The 17,095-nt window shown below is 47.3% G+C and overlaps 1 protein-coding gene and 1 non-coding gene across 2 annotated transcripts; both read right to left on the reverse strand.

Moving 5' to 3' along the window:
- Positions 1–4,815: 4,815 nt before the first annotated feature.
- TRNAL-CAA lies at positions 4,816–4,899 on the reverse strand. Its single transcript has one exon. It is a non-coding gene; the product is annotated as a tRNA-Leu (tRNA).
- Positions 4,900–5,165: 266 nt separating this feature from the next.
- Positions 5,166–10,015, reverse strand: LOC123398485 (cytochrome P450 714C2-like). Its single transcript, XM_045092948.1, has 5 exons — positions 9,604–10,015; positions 8,794–9,020; positions 8,372–8,619; positions 5,992–6,355; positions 5,166–5,797 (listed from the first exon to the last, which is right to left on the reverse strand). The coding sequence occupies exons 1-5, from the start codon at positions 9,935–9,937 to the stop codon at positions 5,372–5,374; spliced, it is 1,599 nt and encodes a 532-aa protein (XP_044948883.1). The 5' UTR covers positions 9,938–10,015; the 3' UTR covers positions 5,166–5,371.
- Between the last annotated feature and the right edge of the window lie 7,080 nt (positions 10,016–17,095).

A 17,095-nucleotide genomic window follows, 5' to 3' on the forward strand; every position in this document is an offset into this window, starting at 1 on the left:
AACGCCACAGAGCTCCCACTCACTTTCTTGTAAATACAAGATTCTCCAACCACTTGTATAAACCCAAATGCTTTGATCACCTCATCAAAGCGTTTGTTCCAACTCCGAGATGCTTGCACCAGTCCATAAATGGATCGCTGGAGCTTGCACACCTTGTTAGCATTCTTAGGATCGACAAAACCTTCGGGTTGCATCATATACAACTCTTCCTTAAGGAAACCGTTAAGGAACGCCGTTTTGACATCCATCTGCCAGATTTCATAATCGAAAAATGCAGCTATTGCTAACATGATTCTGACGGACTTAAGCATCGCTACGTGTGAGAATGTCTCATCATAGTCAACTCCTTGAACTTGTGAAAAACCCTTTGCCACAAGTCGAGCTTTATAAACGGTCACATTGCCGTCAGCGTCCGTCTTCCTCTTAAAGATCCATTTGTTCTGAATAGCCTTGCGGCCCTCAGGTAGTACTTCCAAAGTCCACACTTTGTTCTCATACATGGATCCTATCTCGGAATTCATGGCTTCTAGCCATTTGTTGGAATCTGGGCCCACCATTGCTTCTTCATAATTTGCACGTTCATTGTTGTCTAACAACATGATTGATAAGACAGGATTACCGTACCACTCTGGAGCAGCACGTGGTCTCGTCGACCTGTGTGGTTCGACAGAAACTTGAACCGGAGTTTCATGATCATCATCATTAACTTCCTCATCAACCGGCGTCGCAACGACAGAGGTTTCCCCTTGCCCTGCGCCACCATCCAGAGGGATGAGAGGTTCGACAACCTCGTCAAGTTCTATCTTCCTCCCACTCAATTCTCTCGAGAGAAACTCCTTCTCGAGAAAAGCTCCGTTTTTAGCAACAAACACTTTGCCCTCGTATTTGAGATAGAAGGTGTACCCAACTGTCTCTTTTGGGTAACCTATGAAGATGCACCTTTCCGCTTTGGGTTCCAGCTTTTCAGGCTGAAGCTTTTTGACATAAGCATCACATCCCCAAACTTTAAGAAACGACAACTTTGGCCTTTTGCCATACCACAGTTCGTATGGTGTCGTCTCAACGGATTTTGATGGTGCCCTATTTAAAGTGAATGCAACTGTTTCTAATGCATAACCCCAAAACGATAACGGCAAATCGGTAAGAGACATCATAGATCGCACCATCTCTAATAAAGTACGATTACGACGTTCAGACACACCATTACGCTGTGGTGTTCCAGGCGGTGTCAACTGTGAAACAATTCCACATTGTCTTAAGTGAGCACCAAACTCGAAACTCAGATATTCACCCCCATGATCAGACCGTAGGAACTTGATATTCTTGTTACGATGATTTTCAACTTCACTCTGAAATTGCTTGAACTTTTCAAATGTTTCAGACTTGTGCTTCATTAAGTAGACATAACCATATCTACTCAAATCGTCAGTGAAGGTGAGAAAATAACGATATCCACCGCGTGCCTCTACGCTCATCAGACCACACACATCGGTATGTATGATTTCCAACAAGTCACTTGCACGCTCCATTGTTGTGGAGAATAGAGTTTTAGTCATCTTTCCCATGAGGCATGGTTCGCACGTGTCAAGTGAATCAAAGTCAAGTGACTCCAAAAGTCCATCGGCATGGAGTTTCTTCATGCGCTTTACACTAATATGACCTAAGCGGCAGTGCCACAAAAATATGGCGTTATCATTGTTAACTCTAACTCTTTTGGTCTCAATGTTACGTATGTGTGTATCACTATCAAGATTCAATATGAACAATCCTCTCACATTGGGTGCATGACCATAAAAGATGTTACTCATAGAAATAGAACAACCATTATTCTCTGACTTAAAAGAGTAACCGTCTCGCAATAAACAAGATCCAGATATAATGTTCATGCTCAACGCAGGCACTAAATAACAATGATTCAAGTTCATAACTAATCCTGATGGTAACTGAAGTGAAACTGTGCCGACGGCGATTGCATCAACCTTGGAACCATTTCCTACGCGCATCGTCACTTCATCTTTCGTCAGTCTTCGTCTATTCCGCAGTTCCTGTTTCGAGTTGCAAATATGAGCAACAGAACCGGTATCGAATACCCAGACACTACTACGAGAGCCGGTTAAGTACACATCAATAACATGTATATCAAATATACCTGATTTTTCTTTGGCCGCCTTCTTATCAGCCAGATACTTGGGGCAATTGTGCTTCCAGTGACCCATACCCTTGCAATAGTAACACTCTGTTTCAGGCTTAGGTCCAACTTTGGGTTTCTTTGTCGGGTTGGCAACAGGATTGCCGCTCTTCTTTGAATTACCCTTCTTGCCTTTGCCGTTTCTCTTGAAACTAGTGGTCTTATTCACCATCAACACTTGATGCTCTTTACGGAGTTTAGACTCTGCGACTTTTAGCATCGCAAACAACTCGTCAGGAGACTTGTTCATCCCTTGCATGTTGTAGTTCAACACAAAGCCTTTATAGCTTGGCGGCAGTGATTGAAGGATTCTGTCAGTGATAGCTTCTTGCGGGAGTTCAATCCCCAGCTCAGCTAGACGGTTTGAGTACCCAGACATTTTGAGCACATGTTCACTGACAGACGAGTTCTCCTCCATCTTGCAAGCATAGAATTTATCGGAGGTCTCATACCGCTCGATCCGGGCGTTCTTCTGAAAGATAAACTTCAACTCCTGGAACATCTCAAATGCTCCATGACGCTCAAAGCGACGTTGAAGTCCCGGTTCTAAGCCATACAAGACTGCACATTGAACTACTGAGTAGTCCTCCTTACGTGCTAACCAAGCGTTCTTAACATCCTGATCAGCCGTAGCGGATGGTTCATCTCCTAGCGCAGCATTAAGGACATAATCCTTCTTCCCATCTTGTAAGATTAGCTTAAGATTACGAGCCCAGACTACAAAGTTGCTTCCATCATATTTCAACTTAGCTTTCTCTAGGAACGTATTAAAATTCAGGGTGACTGTCGCGTGAGCCATGATCTACAACACAAATATATTCAAAGTGGACTTAGACTATGTTCAAGATAATTAGAGTTTAACTTAATCAAATTACTCGCTAAACTCCCACTCAAAAAATACATATCTCTAGTCATTTGAGTGGTTCATGATCCACTTACACTAGCTCAAGTCCGATCATCACGTGAGTTGAGCATAGTTTCAGTGGTAAGCATCCCCATGCTAATCATATCATCTATATGATTCATGATCGACCTTTCAGTCTCATGTGTTCCGAGGCCATGTTTGCACATGCTAGGCTCGTCAAGCTTAACCCGAGTGTTCCGCGTGTGCAACTGTTTTGCACCCGTTGTATGTGAACATTGAGTCTATCACACCCGATCATCACGTGGTGTCTCGAAACGACGAACTGTAGCAACGGTGCACAGTCGGGGAGAACACAATTTCGTCTTGAAATTTTAGTGAGAGATCAGCTCATAATGCTACCGTCGTTCTAAGCAAAATAAGGTGCATAAAAGGATTAACATCACATGCAATTCATAAGTGACGTGATATGGCCATCATCACGTGCTCCTTGATCTCCATCACCAAAGCACCGCACGATCTTCTTTGTCACCGGCGCCACACCATGATCTTCATCAACGTGTCGCCATCGGGGTTGTCGTGCTACTCATGCTATTACTACTAAAGCTACATCCTAGCAAAATAGTAAATGCATCTGCAAGCACAAACGTTAGTATAATGACAACCCTATGGCTCCTGCCGGTCGTCGTACCATCGACGTGCAAGTCGATATTATCTATTACAACATGATCATCTCATAAATCCAATATATCACATCACATCGTTGGCCATATCACATCACAAGCATACCCTGCAAAAACAAGTTAGACGTCCTCTAATTTTGTTGTTGCATGTTTTTCATGGTGACCATGGGTATCTAGTCGGATCGCATCTTACTTACGCAAACACCACAACGGAGATATATGAGTTGTTATTTAACCTCATCCAAGGACCTCCTCGGTCAAATCCGATTCAACTAAAGTTGGAGAAACTGACACCCGCTAGTCATCTTTGAGCAACGGAGTTACTCATAGCGATGAAACCAGTCTCTCGTAAGCGTACGAGTAATGTCAGTCCGAGCCGCTTCGATCCAACAATACCGCGGAATCAAGAAAAGACTAAGGAGGGCAGCAAAACGCACATCACCGCCCACAAAAACTTTTGTGTTCTACTCGAGAAGACATCTACGCATGAACCTAGCTCTGATACCACTGTTGGGGAACGTCGCATGGGAAACAAAAGTTTTCCTACACGCACGAAGACCTATCATGGTGATGTCCATCTACGAGAGGGGATGAGTGATCTACGTACCCTTGTAGACCGTACAGCAGAAGCGTTAGTGAACGCGGTTGATGTAGTGGAACGTCCTCACGTCCCTCGATCCGCCCCGCGAACCGTCCCGCGATCAGTCCCACGATCTAGTGCCGAACGGACGGCACCTCCGCGTTCAGCACACGTACAGCTCGACGATGATCTCGGCCTTCTTGATCCAGCAAGAGAGACGGAGAGGTAGAAGAGTTCTCCGGCAGCGTGACGGCGCTCCGGAGGTTGGTGATGATCTCGTCTCAGCAGGGCTCCGCGCGAGCTCCGCAGAAACGCGATCTAGAGGTAAAACCGTGGAGATATGTGGTCGGGCTGCCGTGGCAAAGTTAGGAGGTTTTCCCCAAAATAGCATGAGGGACAAGATTACCTGTTTTGTATTAGTAGATAAATATAAAACATTTAAGGAAAGAAAAGAAAAGCAAAATTAAACGTCAAGGAATTAGAAAAGTGAAAAATAATATTTTGTCAGAAGTGGGGTTTGAACCCACGCCCTCGTTAGAGGACCAGAACTTGAGTCTGGCGCCTTAGACCACTCGGCCATCCTGACGATTGTGTTGTGAAAGATAATAGACTATATTTGTACTTGTGCATTGGATTTGGAAAACTGGCAGTGCAATATGGAAAGTTGTTACGTCCTCTTGATCTACCAGATATGCCCGAATTTTGCACCATGTGTAACGTAGGTATCTTTTCAGTAATTCCAAGTCAAGGAATTATTTCTGAAGAAATGTTGTCCAGATGAATCCTTGGACAAATTTCTATGAAGTTCAGGGAATAGGATCGTTTGAACCGAAGAAGACTAAAGCGAAAACGTCCAAAGCAACAAGAATTTGCTCTCATGTACAGTTGTAACATACAGTACTAACAAGTGTTTAGAGTCAACATCCAGCCGTTCCTCCCTGGCTTTTTTTTTTTTTTTGCGGGGTTTCGTTCCTCCCTGTCAGACATGCTGTTGTGGGGCCGACGCGACAGTACACACACAACAAGCAACAGCGCAAAAACGATGAACGGACCCCCCATCATAGCTTCCTAAGAATGAGCGGCACGCCATTCCCGGGCTCCACGGTCAACCTGAACACGGGCCGATGATCATAGCTTGGCGAGAGTGCAAACTCAAACCTGGACAGCAGCAGCGACACCACCACCTTGACCTCAACCATGGCGAGGTTCTGGCCGGCGCACGTCCTGGGACCCACGCCGAATGGCATGTACATGTGGTGGGGCTTGCAGGCGCGCGCTATGCCTCCGGCAAACCTCCCCGGGTCGAACTTGTCGCAGTCGGCGCCCCACGCCGAAGGATCCCGGTGAGCCAGCATGATCGAGACCCTGATGTTGGTGCCTTTCGGGATGTCGATGCCGCCGAGGTTCAGGTCGTTCAGAGCTTCCCGCGTGATGAAGGAGGCTGGCGGGTATAGGCGGAGGGTCTCCTGGATCACCATCGTTAGCTGTAAATAAAACCATTGCTTCTTGTATCAGCACTTTGCACAAGTCAGTCACAATGCAAGCAAAAGCTATGCATGCAGTCAGGTAGTTATCAACAATACATACGTTTGTTCTGTCCAAACATGCTAGCATTGATCTTGTTAATAACAGAAAACAAATCTCTCATTTTACAAGAGCAGGGCTTGATCATACGTACCGTTTTCAACTTCCGTAGCTTGTCGAAGTCTAATGCTTCTCCATGGCAAACGTCAAGGACTTCCACCCGAGCGCGGTCCTGCCATTCAGGGTGCGACGCAAGAAGCATCAGGCACCACGCGACTGTGCTCGAGGTTGTCTCATGTCCCGCGAAGTAGATGTTCTTGCAGTTGTCGACAATGAAATCCTCGGGTGTGCACGAAGAGAAGGAAGCGGCTTTAGAACCCTCAATGATGGAGTGCAGAAAAAACTTATTCGGAGTGGTCGCTGAATCATGCCCGTGCTTCTTGGCTATGTTCAAGATGAGGCTACGGATGCAACTCCCCAGGTTCCAAATCTCTCTGTTACTCTTTGTAGGTAAATATCTGTTTATTCCAGCAGCAAAATTCAGGCATATTATAAAAAATAAGTATGTCTATTAGATGACAGAACATGAAAATCATGCTGCTGCTTCTTTTTTAAAAGCATGTGTCAAATCATATTGGAGTGGTGGCTAGAAAAATACAGTTTGTGATACTGAACTGCGATATACTATAGTATGCTGTTAGTTAGGGATGTGATGTTTTTGCATCCGAGCTCAAATGAGCTAAAATGAGACCGGGTGAACAGTAAATTCGAAAGATATTGTAAAAATGTTCAAAAAACTGAAACTTTTTTGGGGCAAATTTTGACAAATATTTTAAGTGCTCGTAAAATTTCATCATGAAATCACATTTGTGGAAGTCGTGACAAAAAAACAAAATCAAAACTCTAAAAATGCTACTTTCAAAAGCATTTTGGAGCACTAATTTTGTTTTTTTGCCACGACTTTAAAAAATGTGATTTCGTACTGAAATTTTGCAAACTATTAAAACATTTGTCAAAGTTTGCTGTAAAAAAAATCAGATTTTTTTAATATATTAAAAATATTTTTTGAATTTACTGTTGACCCAAGCTCATTTGAGCTCGGTGTAGAAGAGCACTTTCTGTTAGTCTGTTACTACTTACCAGTTCAAAATATCCATCCTGTAGATTTTCTATCTGTTTCTATTTGTCTTACAGCCCTAAAATGAATCTGATACTATAGTATTAGCTGTTGTTAGCTTAAGTACTTATTCGTCATGTTATTGAAAAAATCATGCTACTTCACAGGAAATAGGGTTTCCCCCGCTTTATATTATATAAAGCATCGATCATCGATCACAAGGTAATTGCTGGGGCGAACAACACATCAAGCCCAAATGAAAAAAAAAAAGAAATAAATGCCAAGCAGCGCCCTCCGTCTTTGTCCCACCCCGCGCCATGGCTCAGGACCGTCGCATACCAAAACAATACCTTCAAGAAGAAATGCGACGCCAACGACGCTGATGCCCGGACATGTCCTAGGATTTCACCCAGCACGCGACGTGGAGCAGAGGATGGGAAGCACCGCCGCCATTCAGAAAGGAATGGCGGCACCCTCAGGCGTCACCGCGTCGAAGCCGGGTGAACCGACTGGGATTTCTCCTGCACCGCCACCCGAACCGGAGCCATACAACCATCTTGCCACCCGCATGCACGCGCCACCATGGTCTTGGACCCATCCATGCCGCCTTGCTGCGAACACCACCACGAAGTCAAAAGATAAGAGCCGAGGAGCGTCCGACGGCGTGGACGGGAGCCGCACGGGAGGGAGCCACCTCCACCACCGTCGCGCCGAAGGCCCTTGCCTCCAGCACCGACATGGATTGCCGTCCGGACGCCGGCAACCGAGGCAAACCAGGCCACCCGCAAAGCCCCGGCCACCGCGCTGCTGCACGCTGGCAACCGAGCCGCCATCCACCACCAGCCGGACGCACCGCCGCCACCTCCCGAGAGCCACGCTGACCCATGACCTGCCGCCGGCCCGCCAAGACCCAGATGGGCCCTTAGATCTGGGCCTGGCGGGTGCCGCCACCCCGTCGCCAATGACGATGCCGCCGCCCAGAGCCTGCCCCCGCCCGCGCAGGACCGCCGCCACCTAAGAGCACCGCCCGGAGCTTCTCCGTCCCGCGTCAGAGGAGCCCCTGGAGGGGAAGGGCCAGGGGCCGCTGCTGCCAGCGTCACCTGGGCCAGGCCCGCGGCGGGAGCCGGCGACGCCGGCAGGGAGGAACGGAGAGGAGAGGGGGCTGGAGGAGGGAGTCGCCGGGCGCGGCCGGACGCCCGCGGGGGCAACGCGGCCGCGGTCGCGGTCGGGGAGGAGAGAGAGGTCAAAATCATGCTACTTCCCAAACGCATAAACTATAGAGTTTCACAGTTGTGAAGAATCAATAATGGAATGCCACTGCCATCATAGTATGTGAAATAGCCTTTGGGGTTGATGTCAAATACGGAGTACATCATATATAAAGATAAAGATTATATGAATACATAGAACATAGTACCTACTTCCAGGAACACCAATAAGCATACTTCGCTTCGCCATCGCTTTCTGAAGTTGGCGAATTTTGTAAAATATTTCTCTGCCTTCGACGAAACTACTTCCAAAAGAAGCTCTTGATATAACATCAGCTGAGAAGTTTCGCAAGAACTCATCAACTACAATCTCTGCCCTGCCTCCTTCAGTCTCAACTTTTTCTTCCCATGAGTTCAACATTGATAGTGCAGCACCCATCATCAAATTAACCATTCCCTGTGGATATTTTCCACAATCAAGTTTAGTCTAGTAGTGAATGTAGTAAGCATTTTCAAGCAAGCATTATTGTTGAACAACACCATGAAAAAACACGGTCTGAAGCATTTTTTCCCAAAAGAGTGTCTGAAGCGTTCAATCTATGAAAAATACTCGCGGTGAAGGCACAATTACCTTAACCTTCTCCATGAAAAATTCAGGTGCAATGACCTTTCGTTGGTGTACCCATAGGTCACCATTTGCCGTCAAAATTCCCATACCAAGAAGAGCTCCATGCTCTTTCTGCAAGTAGCTAGGCTTTCCAAGATCCAAAGACTTGCAACTGGCCAGCTCCTTCACCATGTCAGGATCTATTACATGTAGAGTTTGTATGCTTCCAGTAGCATACAAGTAGATGGAACCTGACACAACATCAAATTTAGGGCAACTTGCAAGGTTTAAACATGCAACTCAAAGGCCATTTATCCATGTTATTGGGCCAAATCCCGCTGTCTAATCAAGAGTCATAACAGTAAAATAACAGTAAAATAATACACATGTCTACTTAAGCAAAACTGAAATACAAATATTCTTAAAAGCAAAGTTTATATTAATTTAATGGCGCAAAGTGAAGACTAGCCGACGTGGTGAGACACGCTATATGGTATGTCATCTCAACGACTATCAAATTCTAGAAGATCACAGCGCCTCATCAAAGAATATAACTGGTTTCAGCATCTAGCACCGTCTATTCATCTTCAAAATACAAAAGGCCCCGTTTTTTTTCTGATTATAATTTTGCATTCTCCATGGAACCCCCACAAATTCTGCCGCGCAAGAAAAATAGTCATCTCTTTCTACAGGAAAGCAAGTCCGATAAAACACTTCCACTAAAAAAATCTACAAATATATTTATTAAATATCGAATGGACTAGAATTCAGCAACCAAACAATTCCAAGCGAAATTCCTTCCTACTGAAACCATCTACAGGTTTGTCAACATACCATAAACTCTGCTCCAGTGGAGCAAGTAAGGGAACAGAGTGGCCACATAATTTGAGGAGAATCGATCTGTAGTCCCTGCTCCCACTTCTTGATCAGGGGTGACAAGTTCCTGGATCCTCCTCATCTCCGGTATGTTTCCGAAGAGGAAGGAAGGCTTGGGACCCTTGACTCCTTGGCTCCTCAGCTTCTGCCTGAGCCTCTCCGGCCTTAGCCATAGGGTGGTGTACAGGTAGGAGAAGAGAAGGGTGGAAAGAAAGACCGGAGGCAGCAGCAGTAGCCATTGCCGTGGTGAGAGGATTATCATCATGAGAGAGGGAGAGAGAGAGATGATCATAGCATGCGAAGATACATATTTGCTGGGTGGTCCATGGTGCGCCGCTGGGAGCAGGAAAAGTGCAAAACTACAAATTAGTCACGCACTCTGAAAGCAGCTAGCAGATAAGACAATGGCAGTTTCTAGAAGAAATAGATAAATAGTGCAAAACAAAGACCATCATTGTTTTGATTTATCATACCCTGAGCGAGAAGCTTTGTCTGATTGCTATGACCAGAGCGGAGAGCACCCCCATCACAAAAACAATTTCAGCTCTAAATACAATACATTTTCGGTGGGTGAGGGGATGCACACCCAGCCTGCTTGCAAGGTTTCAGATAAATAAGTAATCATAGTACTAGGGTGCAAGAAGATGTAGACTGATACTTTCATGTACTGTAATTTATACTTTCATGTACTGTAATTTATTATTGCAGGCGGCAAAGTATCAGTGCTAGTACACCCTTCTTTTTTTTTTTTTTTTTTTTTTTTTGCAAATACAAAGTTCTAGTACATGTTACCGTTCATACATGAGCATGGTTTACCGAACCGAATCTTTCAGTTGGTTAAGGAGCGCTTGTGAGAATAGAAAGGCTTGAAGCGTATGCGTTTAGCAGGGACGCGTGCGTGTTAATAAAGGCACAAGACCTAGAAGATTACAACAAGGAGTTAGGATCTATCTCTATCTACAAGGTTAAACACAAGAGATAGACCCTAACAAGATATCCCTAGTTTAAACCATACACGCACGCCTACAATCGTAATACACATGGTTTATACATATACCATGTGTATACTTAATACAATGTCTAACACTCCCCCTCAATCACAACTTGTCCAAGTTGAGATTGCGACGAAAAACTTCCAACTGGCGAAGAGTAAGAGGTTTAGTAAAGCCATCAGCCAATTGATCACGAGTGGGAATAAACCGTATGTGTAGCAGTTTCCGAGCCACTCTCTCACAGACAAAATTATAATCAATTTCAATATGCTTTGTCCGTGCATGAAAAATAGGATTTGCAGATAAGTATGTAGCTCCTAAATTATCACACCATAGGGAGGCAGACTTAGGATGAGGAATACCCAGCTCAGTCAAAAGATTCTGTACCCATATTACCTCAGCAGTAGCATTAGCAAGTGCTTTGTACTCAGCCTCTGTGCTGGAGCGAGAAACTGTAGGTTGCTTTCGTGCAGTCCAAGACACAAGATTACTACCAACAAAAACAACAAAACCACCAGTAGACTTTCTGTCATCAGGGCAACCAACCCAATCTGCATCAGAGAATGCGCTGACTAACATGGAATCAGACTTAGAGATACGCAGACCATGGGTGATAGTGCCTTGTAAATACCGAAGTATACGCTTGACTGCCGTCCAGTGAACAGAGGTTGGAGCATGCAAGAATTGACATACCTTGTTGACCGAAAAACAAATATCTAGTCTAGTAAGAGTTAAGTATTGCAAAGCACCAACAACACTGCGATAGTTGGTAGAATCCCCATCTCCAAGAGGATGTCCATCAAACAAAGACAACTTTTCAAAAGTAGACAAAGGAGTACTGCAGGTTTGCAACCATTCATATTGACTCGTTGAAGCAGATCAAGCAAATATTTCCCTCGGGATAAAGCAATATCATTATCAGTAGAAGTTACCTCAATACCAAGAAAATAATGCAGGGATCCAAGATCTTTGAGTGCAAAGTCCATGCGAAGATCACTGAGGAGGGCTTCAACTGCTTGTACAGAGGAACTAGTAACAATAATGTCATCCACATATATGAGCATAAAGATAGCCACCCCTCTCCGAGAATAAAAAAACAGTGATGTATCACTCTTGGAGGGTTGAAAACCAAGAGACTGAAGCTTGAAAGACAAGCGAGAGTACCATGCACGAGGGGCGTGTTTCAGACCATACAGAGCTTTATCCAGTTTACAGACCAAGTGCGGAAACCTTGAATCTGTATACCCAGGTGGCTGTCGCATAAAAACATTCTCTTCCAGAACACCATGCAAAAACGCGTTCTTAACGTCCAACTGTCGCATACACCAATTCCTAGAGACAGCTATAGACAGAACCAATCTGATGGTGGCGGCTTTAACAATGGGACTGAAAGCATCCTCATAATCAAGACCATAACGTTGTTTAAACCCTTTTGCAACGAGACGTGCTTTATAGCGATCAATACTACCATCAGATTTGCGTTTGACCTTATACACCCATTTGCAATCAATAAGATTTGTACCTAGGCGAGGTGTGACCAAGTGCCAAGTTTGGTTGTCCATGAGTGCACGATACTCCTCATCCATAGCTTCTTTCCACTTTGGATGACCAAGTGCTTCTGTTAAATTCTGCGGTTCACCTGTAGCACAAAAAGAGCCCCAACGAATACATCCATCGGTAAATTCTTTGGGTTTAACAATACCAGTACGAGAGCGGATAGTAACACGTGTTGATGACGATGATGGCGGAGCTGCGAGGGGTTGCTGGTGACGACGCTGTGCGGCACGGGGGTCAGAGGAGACCGCCGAGGAGGACACAGTCGGGGAGGCCGACGAGTCCTGCGTTGCTGCATGGGAGGACGTGTCGGCAGCAGAGCCGACGGGTGCAGGTTCCTGGCGGGGCGTGACAACCGCAACAGGATCCACCTGAAGCCGGTCGGGTGGATGGGCGCGAGACCGCGGGAGACCCGAGGCGGAGGCATCCTGTCCAGACACAGCGCGATCGGACCCCGAGGCTGGGTCGGGGGGCGACAGATGTGCAGGGACCAGCACGGGCCCGATGGCAGCAGGAGATCCCGAGGCGGTAGCGGCGGCGGTGTCGCCCGAGACCGGATCCGCAGACGTGGCACGAGGCAGTTGGTGCGCGGAAACCGGGCAGGATCCGTTGGCAGCGCGGCGGGATCCCGAGGCTGGAGCAGCAGATAAGCCAACCGCGTTGTCAGCGCCAGCAGGAGGAGCCGATCCCGAGGCTGATTTGGCAGGGGAATCAACCCCGTTTTCAGCGCCGACCGGATCTTCTGTGGAGTCCGTCTGCAGTAGGATCTGCACACATAAAATCATCAGCGTCGGCAGCCCCTGGATGGATAGATTCCTGCACACTTCCAGCAGAGTTAGGCACATCAGTATTAGAAATTGTCACAGTATTAGTATGCACTTCTTCCGGAGCCAAGAGAGGTGGATGGTTAAGGAGAAGTGGAGGAAGGAGTAGGAGTTCTTTGCGTAGTTGAGCACCGGCATTAGGATGTAGTGCGGCAAAGGGAAAATATGCTCATCAAAAATCACATCGCGAGAAACATAGACACGGCCGGTGGAAACCTCAAGACACTTATAGCCTTTGTGAAGGGCGCTATAACCAAGAAAGACACATTGTTTTGATCGGTACTCCAGCTGATGTTTGTTAAAGGGCCGAAGATTAGGCCACACCGCACAGCCAAAAATACGAAGAGAGGAATAGTCTGGTGTAGTTTTAAAGAGACGTTCCAAAGGTGTTTGATTATGAATAACACGACTAGGAACACGATTAATAAGGTAGACAGCTGTGAGGAATGCTTCATCCCAAAACTTGAGAGGCATGGATGCATGTGCTAGGAGGGAGAGGCCAACCTCAACGATGTGACGGTGTTTGCGTTCTGCAGACCCGTTCTGTTGGTGAGCATAGGGACATGAAACATGATGAGTAATACCAATACGTTCAAAGAATTGGTTTAACTTTTGATACTCACCACCCCAATCAGTTTGCATGGCAATGATTTTACGATCAAATAAGCGTTCAACTAGAGCTTGGAATATATGAAACTTTTGGAAGACATCAGATTTATTTTTAATGAGATAAATCCAACTAAACTTGCTAAAATCATCGATGAAACTGACATAATATTTCTGTCTACCAATGGAAAGAGGTCCAGGACCCCATACATCGGAGAAAACTAGCTCTAAAGGAGCATTGGACACACTAGTTGAACGAGAATAAGGTAATTGGTGGCTCTTGGCCATTTGACATGCATCACAAACAAGGTGATGATCAGTTTTATTTGACACTGGAAGACTATGGTGACGAAGAATTTGCTGCACCACTTGGATTGATGGATGACCTAGGTGCCTATGCCACCTAGAGGTAGATGGCTTGACAACACCAAGAAGTTGGCGTCCAGGTTCAACCGACTGGCCAGCAATGGGATATAGTCCACGTTTACTTGGACCTTGAAGGATTGTTCTCCCCGTTTCCTGATCGTTAACAAAAAAGAACTCGGGGTAAATAAGAAGATATGCAGAATTATCTTTGGTAAGTTGGTGACCAGAGAGAAGGCTTTTGGATGTAGTGGGAACATGTAATATGTTGTTTAGCCGGAGGGATTGATGAGGAGTAGGAAGAAGTGCATGACCAACATGTGTAATTTCCATACCTTGGCCACTCGCATTATGAATCTGATCCGGTCCAGTGTAGCGATCACGCACAATCAGCTTCTCCAGCTCGCCGGTAACGTGATCGGTGGCACCGGTGTCGAGGTACCAATTAGTGTCAACACCGTAGGCGGCAGTAGTGGCAGTGTTGGCAGTCTTGTCGCGATGCTTGGGATTGTTGTTGAAGGTTTTGTTGAAGCGCTTCTTGCAGGACCACGCCCCATGGCCGTCCAGCTTGCAGATCTGACAGACAAGGGGACCAAGGGGCCCTTGAGGGGAGGCAGCACCGCGGCCTGGAGGAGGAGTACCGCCGCTGGAACCGAAGCAATGAGCGGGCCCCTCTGCAGGCCGAGCAGAAAAACCACGACCCCCCCTTTTGACGCAAGGTTGATGGAGTGGGAGAGCGTGGTATTCTGTGCTTCGAGGTGGGACTCGACGGAGAGGAGCAGGGAGTAGACTTCGCCGAGGCCGATGGGGTGATCAGCTGCAGCGCGGGTGGAGATCGCCGAGACGAAGGAGTTTTAGTCGGAGTCTAGCCCGTGGAGTAGATGAGAGACAACCTCATCTTCATCTACGGGTTTGCCAACCGCAGCAAGCTCGTCGGTGAAGCCCTTCATCTTGGTGTAGTAGGCGGCCGCAGAGAGATCACCCTTGCGGGTTGTGGAGAGTTGCCCTCGAAGCTGCATGACGCGCCCCCGGGATTGAGAGGCGAAGAGCTGCAAGATCATGTGCCATACCCCGGTGGATGAGGTGATGTCATGAACTTGCAGGAGAACCTCCCGGGAGAGCGAGGCCAGCAGGAAGGTGAGGACTTGTTGATCTTGGGTATACCAGGTGGAGTAGGCAGGATTGGTGGTGGAGATCATCTCCTTCTTCCCGGCGACGTCCGTTTCAGTTTGAAGAACGGTAGGGGGCGCCGTGGTGGTACCATCAAGATACCCCATGAGGTCGGCAGCCCTGATGTGAGGAAGTACTTGAGCTTTCCACACCAGAAAATTGTCACGGGAGAGCTTCTCGGTGATGGTGTGACTGAGGGCAGCGAGGGAGGGAGGAGCATAAGCGTGGGTGGAGGAAGATGAAGACATGGTGGTGGCGGCGGTGGAGAAAGATGGGGCGGCGGCGGCGGTGGAGGTTTGGGCGGCGGCGGCTTAGGAGGTTTGGACGTGGAAGAGATAGGCTCTATACCATGTGAGAATAGAAAGGCTTGAAGCGTATGCATTTAGCAGGGACGCGTGCGTGTTAATAAAGGCACAAGACCTAGGAGATTACAACAAGGAGTTAGGATCTATCTCTATCTACAAGGTTAAACACAAGAGATAGACCCTAACAAGATATCCCTAGTTTAAACCATACACGTACGCCTACAATCGTAATACACATGGTTTATACATATACCATGTGTATACGTAATACAATGTCTAACATCGCTGAGCCCAAATTCAGCACAAAAGAAAAAAGAGGATTCATTCCCCAAATCAAACAAGTAAAACAAGTATTCTTTCAAGAGATTAACCTGTACCAGACTGGAGAAACAGGCAGAGTTGAGCAAGGACGACCGTGGAGCTTGAAGTTGATCCGCCGCCGCGACCCGCGCAATCCACTCGCTAGGTAAAGGAAGGGATATTCCGAGCGGCATAGGAAAGCCGACGTGAGGTTGCGCGGCACCTTCTTCGCTCCGCTCGCCTGGGTCTCGACTCTCGAACCGCACCGTCGCCGGCGTGGGGGACCAGGGAGAGAAGACGGCAGCAGCTTGTAAGGCTGGTCATAGTGGGGAGTATCATATAATAGTATCATCCACATGATACCATCTTCATAATGCATAGTATTATAAACTAGTATTATAAATGACCTCATTTATTGATATGCATGACATATACTAGCATAACATTTAACATGTTATGGTATCTACGTATGTTACTCTAACCCTCTCTCTCTTCTTCAATTATCTGCCACATCAGCATGTTTGCTAGTCCCAAGTATATATGATACCACCTAAGTTACTCCCACTATGGTCAGCCAGGGCAGGCGCAATGATTGATACAATAGTTTTATCTTAAGTTTTAAGGTCACACCTCTTTTTTTTCCTCCGCTGAGGGACACAACCCTCGCTGCCGGTCCCCTTCTTCTTACCCACTCTCTCTTCCGCCGTTGCCGCTGGTCGGCGTCGGGCTAAGCCCGCGCGTGCGATGGCGGCGGTAGAGGCATCACCCTCTCACTCAGGGATCGGGATGCGCGGGATTCCAGATCTCGAGGATGAGGCCCCGATCGATGGCAGCGACGCTAATCTCGCCATGGCGGCCTCCATCTGTAGCGTGGTGGCTAGCCGATGACCCAGTGGCGATCGTGGCGGCAGACTGACTCTGCTCTGCCTGATCTAGGGCGGAGGGTCCTGGATCCGGGGCGGCGGCCCCAGGGTTGTCCTCCTCGTCCGACGCGGCGGGGCAGGTGGGCTGCCAGGGATGGATCAGGTGGCCGGTGATCCTCCGACGGGTTGGTGTGGCGGCGTCAGATCTGAAGGTTCCCCTTTCTCATGCTCCCTCTCTCGTCATTCCAGTGGTTTGCGGCTGCAGGCTCTGATGATGGCGAGCCCTGGTGGTGAACCTTGGGTCGAGGGGAAACCTTGGACGATCTGGTCGGCCCGGCGACGGCGTCGCCCATGTGTGTCGTTTTCCTTCATGAAGGCGGAGCTGAGGGGCCAATCTACCCATCTCGATCTCCTGCCCGGTGAAAACCTTCAATCCTCTTCGGATTTGGCGGCAGCGATGTGTTCACGTCGTG

The sequence above is a fragment of the Hordeum vulgare genome, chromosome 5H (genome assembly GCF_904849725.1).
Source record: "Hordeum vulgare subsp. vulgare chromosome 5H, MorexV3_pseudomolecules_assembly, whole genome shotgun sequence".
NCBI classification, from domain to species: domain Eukaryota; kingdom Viridiplantae; phylum Streptophyta; class Magnoliopsida; order Poales; family Poaceae; genus Hordeum; species Hordeum vulgare.